The sequence below is a fragment of the Crotalus tigris genome, unplaced genomic scaffold, assembly GCF_016545835.1.
Source record: "Crotalus tigris isolate CLP2741 ecotype Arizona unplaced genomic scaffold, ASM1654583v1 scf7180000023598.3388751, whole genome shotgun sequence".
Classification (NCBI taxonomy): domain Eukaryota; kingdom Metazoa; phylum Chordata; class Lepidosauria; order Squamata; family Viperidae; genus Crotalus; species Crotalus tigris.
The window spans coordinates 101,271-121,526 of NW_024100068.1; the positions used below are offsets into that span (position 1 = coordinate 101,271).

At 38.9% G+C, this 20,256-nt stretch overlaps 1 protein-coding gene across 5 annotated transcripts in view; it reads left to right on the plus strand.

The window, feature by feature from the left end:
- The window catches only part of ESR2 (estrogen receptor 2), a 73,662-nt gene extending 62,937 nt beyond the window's left edge, over positions 1-10,725 (plus strand). For all 5 annotated transcript variants that reach the window (XM_039319527.1, XM_039319526.1, XM_039319528.1 and 2 more), the window contains 2 exons: positions 4,572-4,752; positions 6,432-10,725. In XM_039319527.1, coding sequence (XP_039175461.1) covers positions 4,572-4,752; positions 6,432-6,609 — 359 coding nt within the window. In that variant the 3' untranslated portion in view covers positions 6,610-10,725. The remainder of the gene's footprint in view (positions 1-4,571; positions 4,753-6,431) is intronic.
- The last annotated feature ends 9,531 nt before the right edge of the window (positions 10,726-20,256 follow it).

Sequence of the window (20,256 nt, forward strand, 5' to 3'; positions counted from 1 at the left end):
CTTCTGGATTTGCTGTATCTGTATGTAGGTGAATTAAAGACAGAAGAATACAAACTTGTGTTGAAAATGCATAGCGGTGTGCCAACTCCTGTTCTGAATAGCTTTAGATAACTTCTCCACCTTTGCATCACAGTTAAGTGCCAGTGTAGGTCTAACTGACCTCACAGCTACTAAACAAGCTAAACATTTAACACTTCATTTTACTTGTCTGGAAAACTGCCAATCTGCTGCCATCCTATTCTAAGCTCTGTAGAGCTGACTCCAAAAGTGATACCTATAAATTGCAGTGACTGAGGTTATTCTGTTGCCCCTTTCTTTCTTCTCATTGGTTCTCACTTTTCACCCTGAAAGGGCAACCATCTCAGCTATCAGCACATCAAAAGGCAGCCTTTCCAACTCATGCATGTTTATAATTAGAGTTGCCAGCTAACCAGAAAGAAATTGATCTGGCTGGAATTAGCAGGGAGATTTGGAAGAATCTGTAAATTTTATCTCTGATTTAATAGATCCCTATTAAGTGGACTTCACATGCAGTGGATCAGATTTCTGTCCAGTCATTTCCTCCACCCTCCATGATGGATATTTGTTGCATCTATCTATGTTAGACAGTTAAATTAATTAATTTGTGACAATTAATGTCTTTGTGTTTTGAAACATTTTTATAAAACAATGCAAATCACATTATGTGGAGTTATCATGCAAATAATGTATTTTGTGTTATGATGCAAATTGTGTATTTTATATTTAATAGACAATTGGGAATATCAGAACTCCTCCCTTCAATTAGTCTTTTAACTTGAAATTTTCCTGAACTAAGTAATGACTTATTTCACAGGCATAGCTCATAGTGCAGAGATGAAAAGGTTAGGAGCTACTAGATCCAGTGTGCATGTTTGCAATTTTCATATACTTTGTAACTGCAGTAAGGTAGAAACATGGGTTAAACACAAGCACTTCCTCCCCCTCCCCGCTACTCTTCCCCCTTCCTCTCCGACCACCATTTTCCTTTGGATTTTTGAGACAAACTTCTCAGAAATGAGGAAGTTCATTGTCACGGTTGCTGCTTCATAATGGACATAGGATTATTATTATTTTCATTCAAGGCTAATATGGTGTCTGTACTCAGCACTGTTTAATGGTTTTCTCTACTTTTTAAACTATATGTTTCCACCAATTTTTCATTACTTGTACATAATAATTTTACAGATGTCCTAGTAAATCATTTTGGTGACTGTTATGCCATTGTTTATAATCAGTTTCTGTAATCTTCTTGCAGGAGCTGAAAATATGAACTACCGTTTCTTCTGCTTCTTTGCAGAATCATCAAAAGTCATTTGATGATTTTTCAATTCTGACTTTGATTGCATGAGCTTAAATAGCTTGCTCTTGCAAAGCTAAAATCAACCCTTCAGTTTCTTTTTTTAAAATGTTAGTTACAAGCCATTGCCTGGCTTTATTGTTATCCATTTTCCCCTAAATCTTTTGTAGAAACAGACCTTGTAATACTTGTCCTTGCCAGTATTCTGTTTTGTTATTACATTATTTTGATATTCAGTTTTTGTTTCCTGAACATTTAGTAAGTTCGAATTTTAAACTTGTATTGATACTTGTTCTTGGCTGTCTTTTACATAATAGGCTAATTCATGCTTTTCTTCTTTAACAGTTAGTTTGACCTGAGGAATACCTCTGCCCCCATTTTGGAGGAGCAGGTCTAATCTATCAATATCACTATAGGGATATAATGCATAGCGAATAGTCATCAATTTTCTTGTTTTTCAGTCCAAACTGTCTAGTTTGGCTTGTGTCCAGTTAATAATTCCAGCATTGTATTGTATCTCAGGTCTGCCCAAATATTGACAGCTCTAATAGTGTTTCCTCCATTCAGTTTTGTCTAGCATTTTTTTTTTACTCTTTGCATGTATTTTTTTTTTTTACTAATCTCATTTTTAACTTGTCCACTCTTTATGTTATCCAGCTGTAGAATGCCCAGATACTTTTAGGCTTCATCCTGATGGTTCTAGACCAAATTCTATTGCTATATCTTTGCTAAAAATTCAATGTTTTCAATTACATTTGTCAACACTGCTAACATCGGATGTTCTTGCTTTGACAACAGATGGAAATGTAGCCATCTTTTCTCTTTTGCTTTTAGAATTAGATGATGCTGGAAGGGGGGAATGTAGATGAGAGTCCAGTTAGTCATAACAACAATAACTCAGCCATGGGAATCAAGGTTATTGCACCCAGCACTGATAAAGATTTGGCGGGCAGGAGAGCTGGGGAGAAAGCCCGCACTTCAAGCTAATTGGGGAATGTGATTTAAGACTGTTAATTGGAGGAGGGAATTGTGCTTTCTATTTTGTGTGTGTGTGGGGGGGGAATTCAGTTTTTGGCTTTAACTATGTAGTGCCAATACTTGTTTCTCAAATAAAAGATTCTTTAAGGTAAACAATGCCTCAAAGTTCTTTTAAAGAGTTTCATCTGTTGGAACCATGACAACATTATTATTATTATGGTCTGTCGAACAGTCGGCCAGATGTTCAGACTGGTTTTTGTCCGCCTATTGAGTCCTTCCCAAGGACCTGGGATATGTGGATATTTGACGATGTTAGATTGTAGGATGAAAGCTGTTCTGAGTAAAGCTGCCTTTTGCAATTTACTGATGGTGAATTTATCAATGTCAATGGAATTGATAGCTGCCGAGCAGGCAGTTAAAAGCCATCTTCCACTCCACACAGCTCTGTATATGGACTCTGTAGTAGGCCTTCCGCAGGTCCAACTTTGTGAACACACGCCCCGTACCCAGGTGGACGAGAGCAGAGCTACTTGTTGTGGAGCCATGCCGGAACTGGGCATTGGATGGGGCTGCAGAGGCTGTGTATTGGGGTGGGTCCCCAGGCCCCTATCCAGGACTCAGGGGAAAAGGGGGCAGGGTGCACGAACTGGTGGGGGGCAGGAAAGCGGTCAGCCGAGGTCCAGATGCCACTCCGGGGTGTCGCCCAACTCCTGAAGACCAGCTGGGAGTCGGCAAGCTGGCCGGACACCACCCGGCTCCTGAGGATCAGCTGGGAGCCGGTGAGGCCACTGTGCACTGCGGCTGCCTCCCTCCGTTGCCGTAGGGACCTCCCTACTGCCAGCTGGGTGTCAGAGGTAGGCCTGCCGGATGCCAGGGGATTCGCTACTCGCTGCAGCCACTCCTCACTTGCACCAGACACAGGGGAATCCCCGGAAAGCAACTGGGCTGTGGAGCTGGCCGGCTGGATGTCGGGGGGCCGTCTCTTGTCGTTGCCATTCTTCCTGTAGGGCCGGTGGCCCGGGGAAGGCGCTGGTTGCTGGGGGAAGCCATGGCCTCATGGACGAGAGCAAAGCTACCTGTTGTGGAGCCACGCCGGAACTGGGCATTGGATGGATGCCAGACAGGACAGCTGGGGCTGTGGAGGCTGTGCTGATGCGTCTGAAGGGGGGAAAGGCGGAACTTGAGCTATGGAATTTATCCATACAGACCGGATGCTGGCTTGCTGATTGGGGTGGGGTTGGAGGGCAGGGCACGTTTATTTAAGGCACTGGGAGCAATTCACTCCCAGTGCTGACTTTTTCTTTGCATTAAAGTTTGCTGGTCACCTGTTCCTTCTGTGTCTGGAGTTTGTTGGCAGCTAGCAGAGGACAGCTGACAGTCGTGTTCCAGTTGTTTTGGGATTGCACCCAAGGGGCCTATTGCTATTAGTACTATACTACTACTTTGCTTTCTTTACCACAGTCATTCGATTTCTATTTGCAGGTTTTTTTTATTTTATTATCTTCTTTCTCTTCTATATTGCTGTCTTCAGGTACTGCCACATCCACTATACAGACTTTTTTTTGTCTTTCTTATCTACAGTTGTTAAGTCTGGGGTGTGACAGGTGCCTGTCTGTTTGAAATCTAAAGTCCCAAAGCACTGTAGCCTTTTCATTTTCTATTACTTTATTTTATGGTCCCACCAGTTCTTCCCTGGAGGCTAATGATATTTCTATCAGATATTCTGATAGATCATTTTTGTTACTTTGTTATGGTGTTGTTTGTGGTCAGTCTGTGCAATCTTCTTGCAGTAGCTAATCAGGTGGATCTATTGTTTCTTCAGCTTCTTTGTAGAGGCAGCACTTGCTCTCTGTTGCTGTCTTCTCAATTCTGGCTTTGTATGCATTTGTTCTTGTGGCTTGGTCTTGTGCACCCAGAAATAGCTGTCTCTTTCTTCAGCTTTTCTGATATTATTATTATTATTATTATTATTATTATTATTATTATTATTATTATTATTATTAGTAGTAGTAGTAGTAGTAGTAGTAGTAGTAGTAAGGTTCTAGCTTAGTTAAAGAGTAGTTGCTCTGTATGTAAAGATGTCTAAGTTTGGTTCCCAGAATCTTCAGGCTGAGTTGAAAACATTTATATTTCCCACCTTAAATCTTGGAAAGCTGTCCCTCGTTGTGAACAATATAGACCCAAGAGGAATAATGTTTAATCCAGATTTAATCATAGGAAAGGAAGGGGGATTCCTAATAACTAATTAACACTGATTTTTGCTACTCTTGCGTAGGCATGTATCCACTGTCATCTTCTACAGAAGAACCTGAGAGTAACAAAAAACTGAGCCATCTGCTAAACTCAGTGACAGATGCCTTGGTGTGGGTCATTGGAAAGAGTGGGGTCCCTTTACCCCAACAAACAACTCGCTTGGCAAATTTATTGATGCTACTTTCTCATGTTCGGCATGCCAGGTAAGACCATTCTAGATGTTGGAGATGTCTTCTTGCAACTTATTAACTTTTTTTCCTATGAGTGTGAAGGAGGAAAGATCATTTCCTTGCGTTACTTTTTATTTCTGCTTTCGTTTCTCTTTATGAATTATTTCATATCTTTTTTACATATGTTGGCTATTGATGTAACTGTAAATATAGAATTTATGGATAACATAAATAGCAATTTCACTGCATAATACATCATCTGTAACACTTATATATCCATTGTATATTGGATACTATACTATTATATTCCGAATTGTCTTATAAACAAAGTGTTCTGCTTAGAAAAAGCAGCATTTTTTCCATCAGTCCTCTTTGTGTTGTTCCAAATCAGCTGGCAGCTTGCTTATCCTTGTGACATTCTTCATTTCAAGGACTGAAATGGTCACGTTCTGGATCTATTCTGTCTTTTCTGAAACCAGAACTACACAATGTGATGGCTTGGGGAGGGGTGGCCTGTTTTTCTTTTGGCTTTGATCTTGCTTCCCCCCTGCCTCTTGGCTCTGGGATACAAGCTGATTCTTTCTCAATATCTGTTGCAATCTAACTACATTAAAAAAGGAATAGAGGCAAACTGATTAATTGAACTTCAGGCATGTGGTCAGGAGGTTAGGTAAGCCTGTCACTGTGAGTTTGTCCCTTTTATGATAAGAGTTGGGTTTGTTCTCAGCTGCCCTTACTTTTCTTATTTTCATGTGTGTTTGCTTGGGTTTTATACTAAGCGTGCTGTCCAGAGCCACAATTGTGAGAACACCAGAAACTCCTGGTGGCAGATTTTCTTGAGTCCTGTTTTTGAATTTTTCTACTAATCACTCAGAGAAAGGACTATTGCATCCTAGTCTTTCCTATTCAATGTTAGTCTTTCAAGTCTGCTAGAAGTTAGCTTCACAATAGTTCATGAGATAAAGTGGTTTATGAGGGAAATGAAATGTTTATATATATGAAAATATCTATTGATAATGCTGTCTCATCTCCAGAATGAGTTTCCAATGCTATAGAAGTTGAGCCTGTAATGAAATTTCTGTGGGTGCCATGACAAAGAAAAATAACATTTTAGAAGACCAAATGATAGTCCAATCTTTCCTAGTGGTCCAGAATGCATTCATGAAGTATTTAACAATTTCAATTTTATTTTATAAATTTTATTTCAAGTGTTTTTCTGTTTTTCTGTTTTATTTTTTTAAAGTTTTTAATGTTAACTTTTTATTAATTTTAATATTCTAAATCCATTTTTGTTTTGCATTTCTGGCAAAATCTCAGGAGTTAGTGGTTTCTCCTTTATTGGAATTATTCAAGCAAAGTGGTCCTCTATCAAGGATGTTGTTGTAGAATTCCTGCATTGAGAAGGGAATTGGTCTAGATCAGGGGTAGGCAACCTTGGCTCTTTTATGACTCATGGACTTCAACTCCCAGAATTCCTGAGCCAGCCATGCTGGCTCAGGAATTCTGGGAATTGAAGTCCATGAGTCATAAAAGAGCCAAGGTTGCCTACCCCTGGTCTAGATAACCTAAAAAATACCTTCCAATCCTTATATTCTGTTATGCAACATTGTGCAGCTGTGTGGATCATTTAAAAGTCTTGCTGTTTCTGTCCTAGAGCACCTCTGTATTTTAAATCTCAGGACTTCTTTCTGATCGCAATATTTTCTTTACAGCAACAAAGGGATGGAGCATCTTCTTAGTATGAAGTGCAAGAATGTAGTGCCAGTCTACGATTTGTTGCTGGAGATGCTCAATGCTCACACTGTCCGCAGTAACAAGAAAACACCCGTCTCCAATCTTGAGAATAGCCCATTGGAACCAACAGAGACAGCAGATGGAATTCAGCAGTGATTTCATAGAAGTCAAAATCCAGGAAATACCCAAAGAAAAAAAGAATTAAGAAATATTGAGATCAAAACTTTGGATATTCGCTGTTAAGCAAACTACAGCATCTTTACAATTTTTACTGGACCATTTGTTAATCTTTTTCAGACTGAATGTTGTCTGTCAACTTAGATGGTTTTAGAAAAGCCCCATGTGGTTGGAACTGAACAAACAGCTGATGATTTATGGTTTTATCAAATGTTGCATTTCTGGAGTGCCTTCTAGAGGAGACTGTTTAACTGCCAAAACAGCCTTAAGCTTCACGGTATCCTAGGTAGATGCCAATATAAGCTTTTTTTTTCTTTTTTCTTTTTTTAAAGGAGAACTGGACAACTCAAAAACCTAAGATCTCACAAATGAATATCTGTCAGGGCAGAAAGAGAGGCAACTTCTGATAAGAAACTGAGTAGTTTGACATGACGCTATTCATCAATGCATCAAGCTGCACATTTGAGCAAACAGGAGAAACTGCTTGCATTAAAAATGCATGTCGTTCAGCTTATTAATTGCAATGGACATTAATATGTTTTTCCATTGTGCAAATGTACTTTAGATAAGTTGGTAAAGGAGAATAATGAGCAGGTCTTCATATTTAATTGCAAAGCCTTGGTTTGGAGCGCTTGTTTCTAGATTCATTCTGAAAAAATGAACTAGAAACATTTTAAAGCCCCAGTTTGTCTTGACTGTATTTGAGTTCCATGTTCAAGTACCTGTGGCTTTATATCCTCTTAGACGCTTGTACAATATACTGCTATTGTTGTGAAGGAATTATTGCAATGAATATTCAGCATTTGTGAATAGTGATGTAATATTTGAAGTACTAAAAATCAAAATAATTATGGTTATTTTATATGAATAAGAAGAGATTCAGGTGTTTACAGACAAACCTGGAAGTACAAAATTGGAAATGGAGGACCAAACAGAATGTGTCTGATCAACCACCCTATGCATGTCCATGTGCCAATCCATCAGCCTTGTCATTCGTATTCATATATCCCTACCAGCTTCTCATTGTAGGAGGCAGCTCTACACAAATATGTAAAAGGTAGTCAAAGCTGATGGCATAATTAAGGACAGTTAAGGAATTGTGCATGCATTATTGTCCCATATGAATACCTAAATGCATACATTATTCTAAAGCTTGCAGAATGATCTGTGACATATGTGAGTTTTGCATGCAAGGGCTTGGGATAAAGAAGTTAGCCTAGGAAATGCTCTTAGGAATGCAAGGTTTAGTATCCCTGAACCAGACCTGGAAACAGTGGACTGTGCCTGACTGTACTGCTCTTCATGCTGGGTTATCTTTAAGAAGTGTCCAGAAACTTCAAATGATACAAAATGGGGCAACTAAACTCAGTAACAGCCACAGTAAGCCACAATAATATAAAATAGTGAAACACATGTTCTACCTTTAGGTAGTGATATTCATTTAAGACAAGTGTGTAACTCACAGTATTTATATCATGACACCATTACATGCATTTGGCCTCTCATTGATAGACCTTCATAACTAGGCTACTAAGTTAGGCACAATACTGAGAAGATCTTATATCCCTGCTTCCACCCCTTCTTGTTGTCGGTTCTATTTGGGGTACAATTAATAGTTTTTTATTTTTAAAGTCCTAAACATCATTGGATTTAATTTCATCCCCTCCAGTCATGAAAATCCATCCATTCATTCTTTCTACATATAAACTATTGTAAGACAGTAAAATATAAGCAACATCTAAAATATCCACATTTTATACTTAAACAATCATAATTACTGAGAATAATTAAAAAAACAATCACGATGAATCATTTAAATTAATTATACTCGGTTATATTAATTGTACAAAGTTCAGCAGAGAACGCCCCCTTAAAGATGCCCCTCCTTTCCAAGGTTTGTATGTTGGACATGTGAGAAAAGGCTTCCTTGCTGTTTCTCAACCTTTGGAATACCGTCTCATGTTTGATCTCTTCCTCCTTCAGCTTTTAGGAAAGGAGTCCAGACTTTTCTCTGTAATCAGCCCTGTTCTGTCTCAAACAGTTAATAATTAGTTCAAATCAGTGTTGGGATTCAGCCAGTTTGCACCACTTCGGCAGAACTGGTAGCTAATTTTTTGTTGGCCAGGCCCAGAATGGACTTCCAGAAGTGGCATCCACATATTTGTTCACATATTTGAATCCCACCACTGGTTCAGATGGTTTAAATCACATTTTAACTGTTTGTTACTTTTTGATTGTTAACTTGAGAACCCCCAGGCTACAAAGAGGGAAAAGTTAACAACTACCCTGATAATAGGAAAGTCATGTAACAGCTGCCTGATTTCAATTGGACAACACAGACTAGAAATTTTCTTTTTTGGGGGGTGGGGGAAGAGGATAGCCATTGATAGGGACATTTCCCCAATTAACATTTCATTCCCAATGGGAATCTGTGTGGTCACAGCTGCCAGGAACCACTGGAATTCAGTAAAGTTTCTGCAAATAGTCCATGTGAAAAGCACCATAGATAAGTAATGACAAAAATTATGTGAGACTGCCAAATCTTGGAGTTTTAAGCAATTAACTACTTTAAAATTGAATAATGAGAATTAATTGGGAGGAGAGATCTTAACAGATACTTGAGAAGATTGTGAATGCGGTTTGAGGCTCCCATGTTGCTGACCTTGGGTTTATTCAATGGTCTTTTATCAGCTTTTTATTTCAATGTAGCATTTTTTTTATTATGGAGAGTTGTTTGTGAGTTAATGTTGTTTTCTGGTGACTGTCTGGACAAGTCCCTGCCATTTTCTTGGCAAAGTTTTTCAGAAGTGGTTTACTGCTTCTTCCTAGGGCTGAGAGTGACTGGCCCAAGATGACCTAACTAGCTTTATGCCTAAGGCAAAACTACAGCTCACAGTCTCCTAGTTTCTAGCCTGATGACTTAACCACCGCACCTGGTTCTTGCTGATCAAGTGTACTGATTAGCATAAAAATAAAAGCTGAGAACAATCAATCTATGGAAACATCAAATCCAGTTCTATACATATAAAATAATTTAGATGTGCTCAGCTGCCTGGTGTAATTTGACACATTAATGGGCTTTTGCACTTTTATTTTGAACACGTATTTTCAGTCTGCTATTTTCTGTATGGAACAAAGTATAGAATTGGAATCTACAACAGGACAATGGAAGTCCTCAGGACTCCAGTAGTCAACCACTTCAGATTTGGTTCAGAGCATTTCTCCCACCTCTTCAGCTGGCACAGAAGGGAGGTTGGGACTAAAATACAGGTAGTCCTCGAGTTACGAGTGCAATGGAGCCTGCCCATTCCACTCGTAACTCGAAAACTCATAAAGTGAATCTTGTACCTTGAACAAGATCACTCCCTTGCTTGTTAAAATGCATGTGGCTCATTAAGCAAAGATGAGATATCTCAGGGTGGGGAAGGCCATGGAAGGTCTAGTGATGGAACAGATCCCCAAGGCCTCCCTGACCCACTAAGATACTGCATGCTTCCCCCTCCCTTCTTGCCGTACTGGACTCACCTGGAAAAGATCCGTCTCTTCTCTGCCAAGTTCCTGCTGCACCTGGATCTGAGGCTGGGGGATGCTTCTGCAGCCCCTGCAGCCCGATCCAGGCTCTGGAGGCCTTTTCCAGGCCGCTGGAACCCAGATTTGAGGTCAGGGAACACTTCCACACACCCCCATGGCCCGATCAGGCCTGGAAATTGCCTCCAGAGCCCAGATCGGGCTATGGTGGGCACGGAAGTGGGCCATGGGCGACACAGAAGCGGACCACGGGGGGGCACAGAAGCATCCCCTGGCCTTAGATCCGGGCCACAGTGGCATGGAAAACGCCTCTGGAGCCACAGTCCAGCCTCCAGAGGCATGTGGGAGCATCCTCCAGCTTCGGTTCCATTCTCTGTTGCAGAGGCCTAAAGTACCATGAGATCATGTGAGATCAGTGGTATGAGATCTCGCCCCACTGATCTCACATGATCTTGCGTTACTTTAGGCCTCCATTCTCTGCAAATGCACCAAAGGCCTGGAGCAGCCAAGAAAGCAAAGGATCTCAATCTTCACAGAGTGAGTATTAAAGGCCTGGTGCCTCGGGAGACCCGGGAGGGGGTGGGGAGGGAGGGAATAACCAGGATGAATGTTGCAAAGCCACTGCGGTCACTCGTAAGGGCGAATGACTGCTGTGGTGGTGCAATATTCGTAACTTCGGGACTTGCTTATAAGCACTAGGGGGTGCTGATCACGTAACTTTGAACAAGCATTAAGTGAACGTTCGTAACTCGGGGATTACCTGTAGAAACTAATTTTTTATTTTTGCTTTAGAGAAGTTTTTCTCAACCTTGACAACTTTATGATGTCTGGATCTCAACTCCCAGAATACTCCCCATGCTGTCTAGAAAATTCTGGGAATTGAAGTCCACACATGTTAGAGTTGCTAAATTTTAGAAACACTGCTCTAGGAAACCCGGAGTAGGGAATAGAAGTTTTGGCTGAAACTTTTCTGTGCGCTTATGGAAAAAATGGTGCAAATAACAAAATTTAGTTCAGTGTTTGGGGTTTATAATTTGCAGCAGAAAGTTTAACATTGTAATTTTCCCAATGTCTGATAAATGCATTTTTTTCTGAATTAGACCATGCATTTTTCACTATAGCACCCAACTGCGCATCTGATAACATCAGGAATGGCAGAATTTAAGAACAGAGTTTGGGGGTGAGCTTATCAATTCAGCTTGATTCCCCAGTGGTCTCTGGTTCCTACTTTCATTTTTATCTTGAGGAAAGAAAACATAAAAATCAAATAGGGTAAATAAAGTATAAGAGAGTCCACAACCATTCTTGCAAAATAGAGTTCTTTGTCCATTGAGGTTGATGCCGCAACAAATCTGTCCATCTGCAAAGGGGCATCAGACTCCTTCGAAGTTTCTGCAACAGTGAAATATGACTACATTTCAGGATTAATCCAGCTAAACCTCTTTTGTTTCTGCCAAAGTACTTTATTGGATTTTTTTTTTTTGCTATATGTTTTCATTGCCTTAAAGAAACATTTCTTTGTTCCCTTATTAAAGGAACACCTTTAATTTTCACCTGAAAAGCTTTAGCTTTGCTCTTTTCATGAGCAGCAACTGTTGTATGTCTTCAACTGTGTCATTTGTACAGATCTCCATTTAGATCAAATAAATGGGCTAATTTAGAAATACTGTATGTGAGCAATTCAAAATTTTTGAAGATGTTGAAGTCAGAATTATTTTTAGAATGTTATTACATAGTTCACAGTTCAAAACAACTTCACAACAAAAATATGTACTTTTAGAAAAATATAGCCAAAAATTGAAAGAAAAACTCTCCTCAAAATGCATTTTTCTAGGGGGAACTTATTTTCAAAAAACATGGATGCTAGGCAAATGTGTATAAATATGTGTTCCTTAAAGAAAGAATACCCCCATTTGTACATATCCACAAAGATATAATGTGTGACTCTTCTTAATTAAGAATGAAATAAAAGAAAACTTGCAACCAGAAAGATGAGAAATTTGATAGAATTGTTATGTGAGAAAGACGGACAGTTTCAAAATTCGATCATTTTTTTTAGCTTTACCATGTGATACACAGTTGTATAAAATGGAGAGGAACTATTAAGGAAATGGCATTCCCCATGTTCCCCTCATCTCTGTAGTTTTTTTCCTCATTCTCTCTGTAAGGACCCACCCCACTTTGCATCTTAAGAAGACAGAACTCTTGGAATAATTCTTCCAACAGGAATCCTTTATTAAGAGAAGTGGTTGCAGGCATGCTAGACAGGACTTGGGGTTCAAGCTCTTCCATTCAAGGTTTTAAGGGGTTCCCCAGTAGTCCCACCCAATCAACCCCCCTTCCAGTGATAGTTTCAAGTATCACAATTCCACCCCTTTTCTTCTTTCTTCCGTCTGGATGGAGACTTCAGATAACTACATGAAAGGCAAATACTCTCCTTTGGTATGCTAACACTTCGAGGTTACAATAAACACACATTCAACATTCAGCCCTTTGAAGTGTACTGAAGGAAGTGAGGGCCATAAAGCCCCTTTGTTCTCCCCCTTCTCTCCCTCTTATGGCAGAATCCAGAGATGGCAGAATTGGGAGTTTCTATATTTGATAATTAAAGATGAAATATAATTGGATTCTGACACTCTCCATCAATTCATCTATTCATTACACTTCCCCATATAATGACTTCATTTTGCTTTGTTTATCTTATAGGAACAATTATATAGACACCAAATGTTTTATTTGACACTATTAAGCAATTATGAGATTTGTTCTTAGACAGTACTGCATTTGGTTATTACTGATGTATCTAGTGTTTGATCTGTGGTAGCACATTTACACATTGCCGTTTGTTTTTACAGTCACCCATTGACCAATTTATTGTGTGTAGATGTATCTGTGAAGGTATTGTAAGGAAATACTTCTGAAATTTATCTCAGGAACGTCTGGAGGACATGTAAGTTTATTGCATCAATATGTTAAAATTGTTTTTTTAATGTAATAGGAAAATAAGATAATATTTTAAAAAATCATCTGCTAAACATAAAGATTGAAGGAATTTAATAGAGAAATGCAAAAAAGGCAGTCAGGCAGTTTTTGTCCATGAGTTTGTAAAATATGGAATGAAGAGGACAAGGTATCTATGGAGCTTCTCAATCATCCAGGTCACGGATATCCCAAAGGTGCTTTTTTCCAAAAGGTAACTGGATTTCCTTGGTTTTCTTCTTCGAAAATGTTTCACTTCCTATCCAAGAAGCTTTTTCAGTTTGGGGGGGGAAATAGGAGAAGATAGAATAGATGTGAAGGCTGTGCATAAAATGTAATTCTTCAACAATGCAAAAATAGTAAGAGTGTTCAAATTCTTGAGAAGCTTAACTTTTATTCCTATATCAAGGAATGCTCCGCTTGAAAATTTGTGGGCAATCTTTATTAAAATCTCAGAAATTTTAAGAGATAGTTAAATAAGATTTCCAGCATTTGTGACGAAGCAGTAAATTATACAGACTGAGAGCTTTCTTGAGTATTGTCCATAGTCACAATGTCAGATTTCTTTTAAACTACATATGTTAACTCTGGAGAATGCATGTTCCAAGTTTTAATCCATTTAGTACAATAATTTCTGGACTATTCTTGGGGGTCTCAGAAGACAGAAGAACTATCTGGAGATGCATGGACCAAATGAAATATTTCTGCATGGCAGGTACATATCTTATTAAAGAGTTAATGTTGCCTTTAAAACCATGTGCAGATATAGAATATTCCCAATACATTAGTGTCACAACTCTCAAACTCACATTTGGCTACCAACATCTTCCCCATTTTTCTGTTTTCTAATATATTTTAATTGGTTATCTGTCATCCAGTCTTTTTTGACTACAGTGATCCCATCAATATTCTCCAAAATTTACATTGCAATATTTTATTGGCTTGTATGGGATGTAGAGAGTATTAGTTCATTGTTTGCAGGCATAGATTTTGGCATGCAATTCCTGCGAGCACATATGGAAGTATTTGATGTATCTTATGTGCATTTATTTTATTAACATTTGCATTAGAAATCCACAACAGGCAACTTGAGTGTGATTATTATCACTGAAAGAAACCAAGTAAATTCTAATATAGAAGCACAATGACAATAAACTGTCCCCACATTTATTACATTATTATAACTCTATAAATAAAAAAGAACAGCTTTTCTGAAATTATTGGCCTTCCAAACAAATTCAGAGACAATTAATTCCTCTTAAATCTTAATCCCTTGTGTAGTCCCCTTTAAAATCAACAGGACAAACTTGAGATAAACGTAAGTGAAGAAAGGTAAATGGAAAGAGTAAGGGGATTCTTCAAAAAAGTGACAGAAATGCATTCTCAAGATACTTCTTTGGGGAGATGCAAAAATTGTTTAACCTTGCACAGCTTTGAAATGATTAAAAAGAAGCTTCATGGTTGTACCTGTGGGGAAAAAATTCTGTCACCTTATCAAATTATGTTCTCTGACCTGTTGGGCTGACTTGAAAGGACTTTGAAAAGATTTGGGGGCTGGAAAGATCAATTTGATGACTTAACCCTAATCCTAACCCAGTCGATGCATTGGCACTCTTAACTAACAAATTATCTTCAGATAATGTGTTTTTATATAAGACTTAACAGATAACAAAATCCCAAATTGCATACATTTTGAATCATGGTTGAAAAATGGCCTTGGGAACCAGAAGTAAGGTCCAATCTGGATCCCCTGCTTGATCTAGTGGTTGATCAAAATACAAGAGCAGTTGGCTATTTCTAAACTTTGGTGTTTTGGCAGGTATTTCATTGTGGATCTGCATCGTTTCACTGCTCTTTTCCCACTTCAATGCTTATCACAATTATTTAGAAAATAAAGTCCTTTAAATGAATGAGCCTTGTTTGCACAAAATGGAGTTAAAGATATCTGGATTCTGTAGTCCCTGCCACGTGCCTGCAGAGCATTCCTTGCCTACGGTGTTTTGTAAACCATAAGATAACTATGAACATGTACTTTCATTGTTAGCGGCTTGAAAACTGAAATGTTTTTGGAATTATTTTTGGTGCCTTTCCAAGTATTTTGTGAACATAAGCCAAATTTGGGATAAGGTGTGAAATCTGACACTTTTTCAGCTGCTTTTACAAATGTAGAGCTTGTCTCTCTTCTCTCCCCCCCCCCCAAGTAATGTGTTTGTAGGATGTAAGTGATAAATAAAAAACAATATTCTATAAGGTCCTTGTCTTTTTGATACTTCTTAGTTTATTGTTTAGACTCTATTTCCCCGTGTTATGATGGTTGACCTTTAAATTTTGCCATTCTGGTGAGAAAAATATTTAAGAGGTGGAAATCTCAAATAAAAAAAAGGCCTCTGCACAGCCAGGAATTCAATAGACAGCTTTACATCTGGGTGAATCACCCTTTTTCTGTTACTCTTGGTGATCACAGGTCTGTTACTGAAGTTGCATTGCATGAATTTTTACTGTATTTTTTAAAGAAACAAGTGAACTTATTGTGTTTAAAATGCAAGTCAAAGTTCCTCAATCCCCCCAGTTACAAAAGAGTTAGGCCAAATGCCATTCTCAGCTACTCTAGTGACATCACTGTATCAGAACCATGTGAAAATAAAAGTAATAAAAATAAGTGCTGTCCGTATTACCACAAATGTGCTTGCTGGTGCCTTAAGCCATTATTTCTTAAGTTAATGTTGGCTGGGGGATTCTGGGAGCTGAAATCTTAAAGTTGCTGAAGCTGAGAAACAATGGCTTACACAAAGTATTATTCCAACCAAACTCACCTGCTCCCATTTGTAATATCTGAAAAGATTTGTTAACATTTGATGCTGTAATATTTACAGCATGATGCCACACACAAGATAGAAGTATTGAACAAATACCTCCAATTTAACAGTTATAGCTGAAGCACTCAGTATGACCTCTGTGCTAAGGATCTGCTCTCTCCTGATGTTTAGAAGTGGATCCCTCCAGGTACATTTTGGTAGAATACTTAGATTGTTAAAAGGCCATTATGGATCAACAAGTGAGAGTGATGCTAAACTTTCACAGTGTTCTGCCATTTTGGAGTTAGGCAAACTAATTCATCGATATTAAATATGTCATGCATGCAATGGCCAGATTGAAACTTTTCCTTCGTTTCTGGGAGATGAGGCCTCTTTAAATGTCAAGGATGCTAGGTATGTCATAAGCTGTGTGATAGTTGAAAAAATAGGATCTTATTCAGCAGAACTAAGGTTCTCAAGGGTCTACTTCATGGTTTGGAGGTCCTTCATCTACTAATCAGTCAATGCGATTTAGATCAGCAGATCACTTATTACCACAAATGTGCTTGCTGAAGTGGGCTCAAGCATTCATAAATACCCTGGGATTTGATGAAGATCTGAATGGATGGGACTTGAATTAGTAGTAAGCACTGTAGTATTTTTTCCCAGTTGCAATGTATGGCTGTTGGACCATAAGAAAGGCTGAGCGCCAAAGAATTGAGGCCTTTGATATGGTGCTGGAGAAGACTCCTGCGAGTCCCTTGGACTGCAAGGCGTTCAAACCGGTCAGTCCTAGAAGAGATCAACCCCGACTGCTCTTTAGAAGGCCGGATCCTGAAGTTGAAACTCAAGTACTTTGGCCACCTAATGAGAAGGAAGGATTCACTGGAGAAGGCCTAATGCTGGGAAAGATTGAGGGCAATAGAAGAAGGGGACAACAGAGAATGAGATGGCTGGATGGAGTCACTGAAGCAGTAGGTGTGAACTTAAATGGACTCCAGAAGATGGTAGAGGACAGGAAGACCTGGAGGAACGTTTTCCATGGGGTCGCGATGGGTCGGACACGACTTCGCAATTAACAACAACAACAACTGTGGTATTTGAATTTCAGGGACCTCTTGTTAGATACTGGTGCTGAGAGGTTTTGTCTAAGTCAGAGATGGGAATTATAGCTCTTTTATGATTGTGGACTTCAACTCCCAGAATTGGCTGGCTCAGGAACACTGGGATTGAAGTCCACAAGTCATAAAAGGGCCATATTTCCCCATCCCTAGTCTAAGTAGACAGCAGCTTCATTTGGAATGCCAGAACCTTCCCTACTAGTTTCAAGGAAGTTGCATGCTGGAGGGAAACTTCCTAGCAGAGCCAGCTGAACTCAGGAGGCTATTGTTACCCCAGTAAATGAGGGTAGGAGATGTGGACTCCTGACTCTGCAGGATTCTACAGTATCTCCTGGGCCAACTAGTTCTCTGGATGAGTGGCAGTGGGCCTTTAGACAGTGGAGAGGTTTCTACAATTCACCATGAGTGAATTGGTACTGGCTAATGCCTCCTGGAGAGAACCTGGTGATGGGATAAAACATTGTGTTGGTACATTATGGAAAGCCAGACCCCAGTTCAGCTCCAGCCATCATTGAAGACTCATATATTCCTGATGGAGAATTGCAAAAACAGTAACACACTTGGCTAATCATGTTGGGCTTCTGAGTAGCAGAAAAGAAAAATGAAAAAAAAAAAAACAGGAGGAAAAAAGGTGGTGAACTATCTTGATTTAGGGAATCTTCATTAGAATTAACAAACATGAAGCAAGAAGCACCATTAGAATCTTCTAATGTAGAATCTTTTAGGTATAGAAAAACAAGATAAATAAGCTTTAATCATGAACAAGGTTGCTAATTATGTCTTGGAGCCTGCAACTTTGGGATTAATGAAGGAAAGGACTGTTACTGTCATTCACTTGAGCTGAAATGCTCTGAAATGAACTGAAGTTGCAGCTGAAACAGGCACTTTTCTTCTGTGGTCCCCACTCCCCCCAATCAAATTTTAGCTTATAAATTTTTCAAGATTTGATTGACCTTCTAAAGAACTCACATACTTTGGTTTTGCATTAGCTGGGGGATGGGGAGAGAGATTTGGTTTGGTACTTGGACATCTACTGGATCTTTGGACTTTGTTCTTTAATTGAACACCTAATTTTCTCTTTTAATATCACCCTAATCTCTCTCTCTCACACACACACACACTAAATGTTTATAAGCAATCCTGGATTGTTGGATAAATACTGGATAATATAGTTTACTTGTATTTCCTGCACAAAGGTGAAAGAATAAATGAAGCAAATTGCTTCTGAACGGAGCTGAATTTTGCACTATTTTGCTAATTTGTTTACAGTTTCTTGAAACCAACCAGGTTAATACATTTCATATGCTGCTGAAAAACTTCATTGGGCAAATATCTAACTAAGGAAGCATAAGTCAAATGAGGGAGTCAAGGGACTGGCAATAAAAGGGGTAAATTTCTATTTATTTTCTTCCTTAAGAGAGTCTAGTAGTTAAGGCACCAGGCTAGAAATCAGGAGACAGTTTGTTTTAGTCCCACCTTAGGCAAAAACCAACTGGGTGATCTTGGGCCAGTCACTCTCTCAGCCCTAGCAAGGAGGCAATGGTAGAATCAAATGGCACTTCCATAAAAACCTTGTCAAGAAACCTGCAGAAATTCACCCAGGCTGTCAGCAGGAATAAAACTGACTCTCTACTTCCCCCCATCTATCCATCATTTTCTTGTAGTTATAGGCAGTCAAATCTTTGGATGATGCATATGAAGATGGAGAGGAACTGACTTTTTCCTCTGTAGGAAAAAATCACAAGCTGAATTTTACAGAACTTTGTGAAGAGGGTGTCTTTATGTTTCCTTAACTCATCCTTGCAAACATCTGGGAGTTAAGGGGATAATAAGAGTCAAGATGGCAGGTGTGACTACACGTTCAAAGTCCTGGGTCATTGGCAAATAAAAAACAGGCTTTGATCATGCAGTTGTACCCACCTTGTTTTTTTTGAACCAGCCTATAGACACACTTGATATCACATTTATGAGACAAGAAGATTCTGATTAACTCTGATTTCTCAGCCAGCTATGTAGTCATTTGTCACATCAACTTAACTAGCTTATTGTTCAGAATGCAGGTATTTTATCAAATGTCAAATTGAAATCTGCAGCTACCCCACAATTTATTAAGGAAGTTATCTGATCAAATAATAAGATAAGATTGCTCTGGCAAAACATGATTTTGAAAAATCCCTGCTGACATCTGGTAATTGCCACATTATTTTTAAGGTAGTTACACATTCATCTCTGTATGACCTACTCTAAGATCATGTGGATTTGCAGCTGACTTTTATAAATTAATACTTTTTGTTGTTGTACATTATCCTACAATATTGTGTCCATATGAGTGGGAGAAAAATAGCCACATAGACAGGAAAGAGACAATTTATCGAACGGTGCCTTGAATTGTTATATCTGTTACTTCTTTGGAAGGGGAATGATATCTTTTAATGCAGGGGTGTCAAACTGCCAGCCCACGGGCCGGACGCATCACAATGAAACCGCGCCCACTCCATTGCCAGTAATGGGGGAAAAGCTCAGATATGTCACATGATGTCACATGACATCGCGAGTTTGACATGTCTGTTTTAATGGGATAGTGCTTATCCAAATGTTAATTTTTGGTACAGCTGCTTACTATTATTTAAGATAAGATGGGGAACTATGGTCCATGCTGGCTCAGGAATTCTGGAAGTTGAAGTTTACCGATCATAAAAGGGTCATAGTTCCTCACTCCTGATTTAAGACAAACTACAATAGAACTGCAATCATAGTTTACTTTTTAGGTTTTTTTTTTTGCTAAATGGCGGCATGTTTTTTTTATTTTTATTTTTTGTTAAAGATAAGAAAACTCCCATGAGGGGCTTCCTGATGCTACAACTTTAAGCCCTTTAACCACCAATCAGCATAGGTAATGCTTAAGTCATGGCCACCTATCATCTGGTAGACTACAGAGTCATCACCTGTGCAATTTTTGTTTTGATATCTGATATCTGTTTTGTGTAGGAGAAAGAAGCACATATAAGACTATAAATACGTCAGGTTGTCTCTGGATTCAATTGTTATGGGAATGTAAGGTCAGAACTTAATTATAGTAAGACAATACAAGGTCACGCTTTCTAGTGTTGAGATAGGAACAGTTACATCTAATTTAGGAACCAACAGATGTAGCATCTGTCTTTGGCAACTTAATTTTATAAAGTATTAAGACAAAGGCAGAA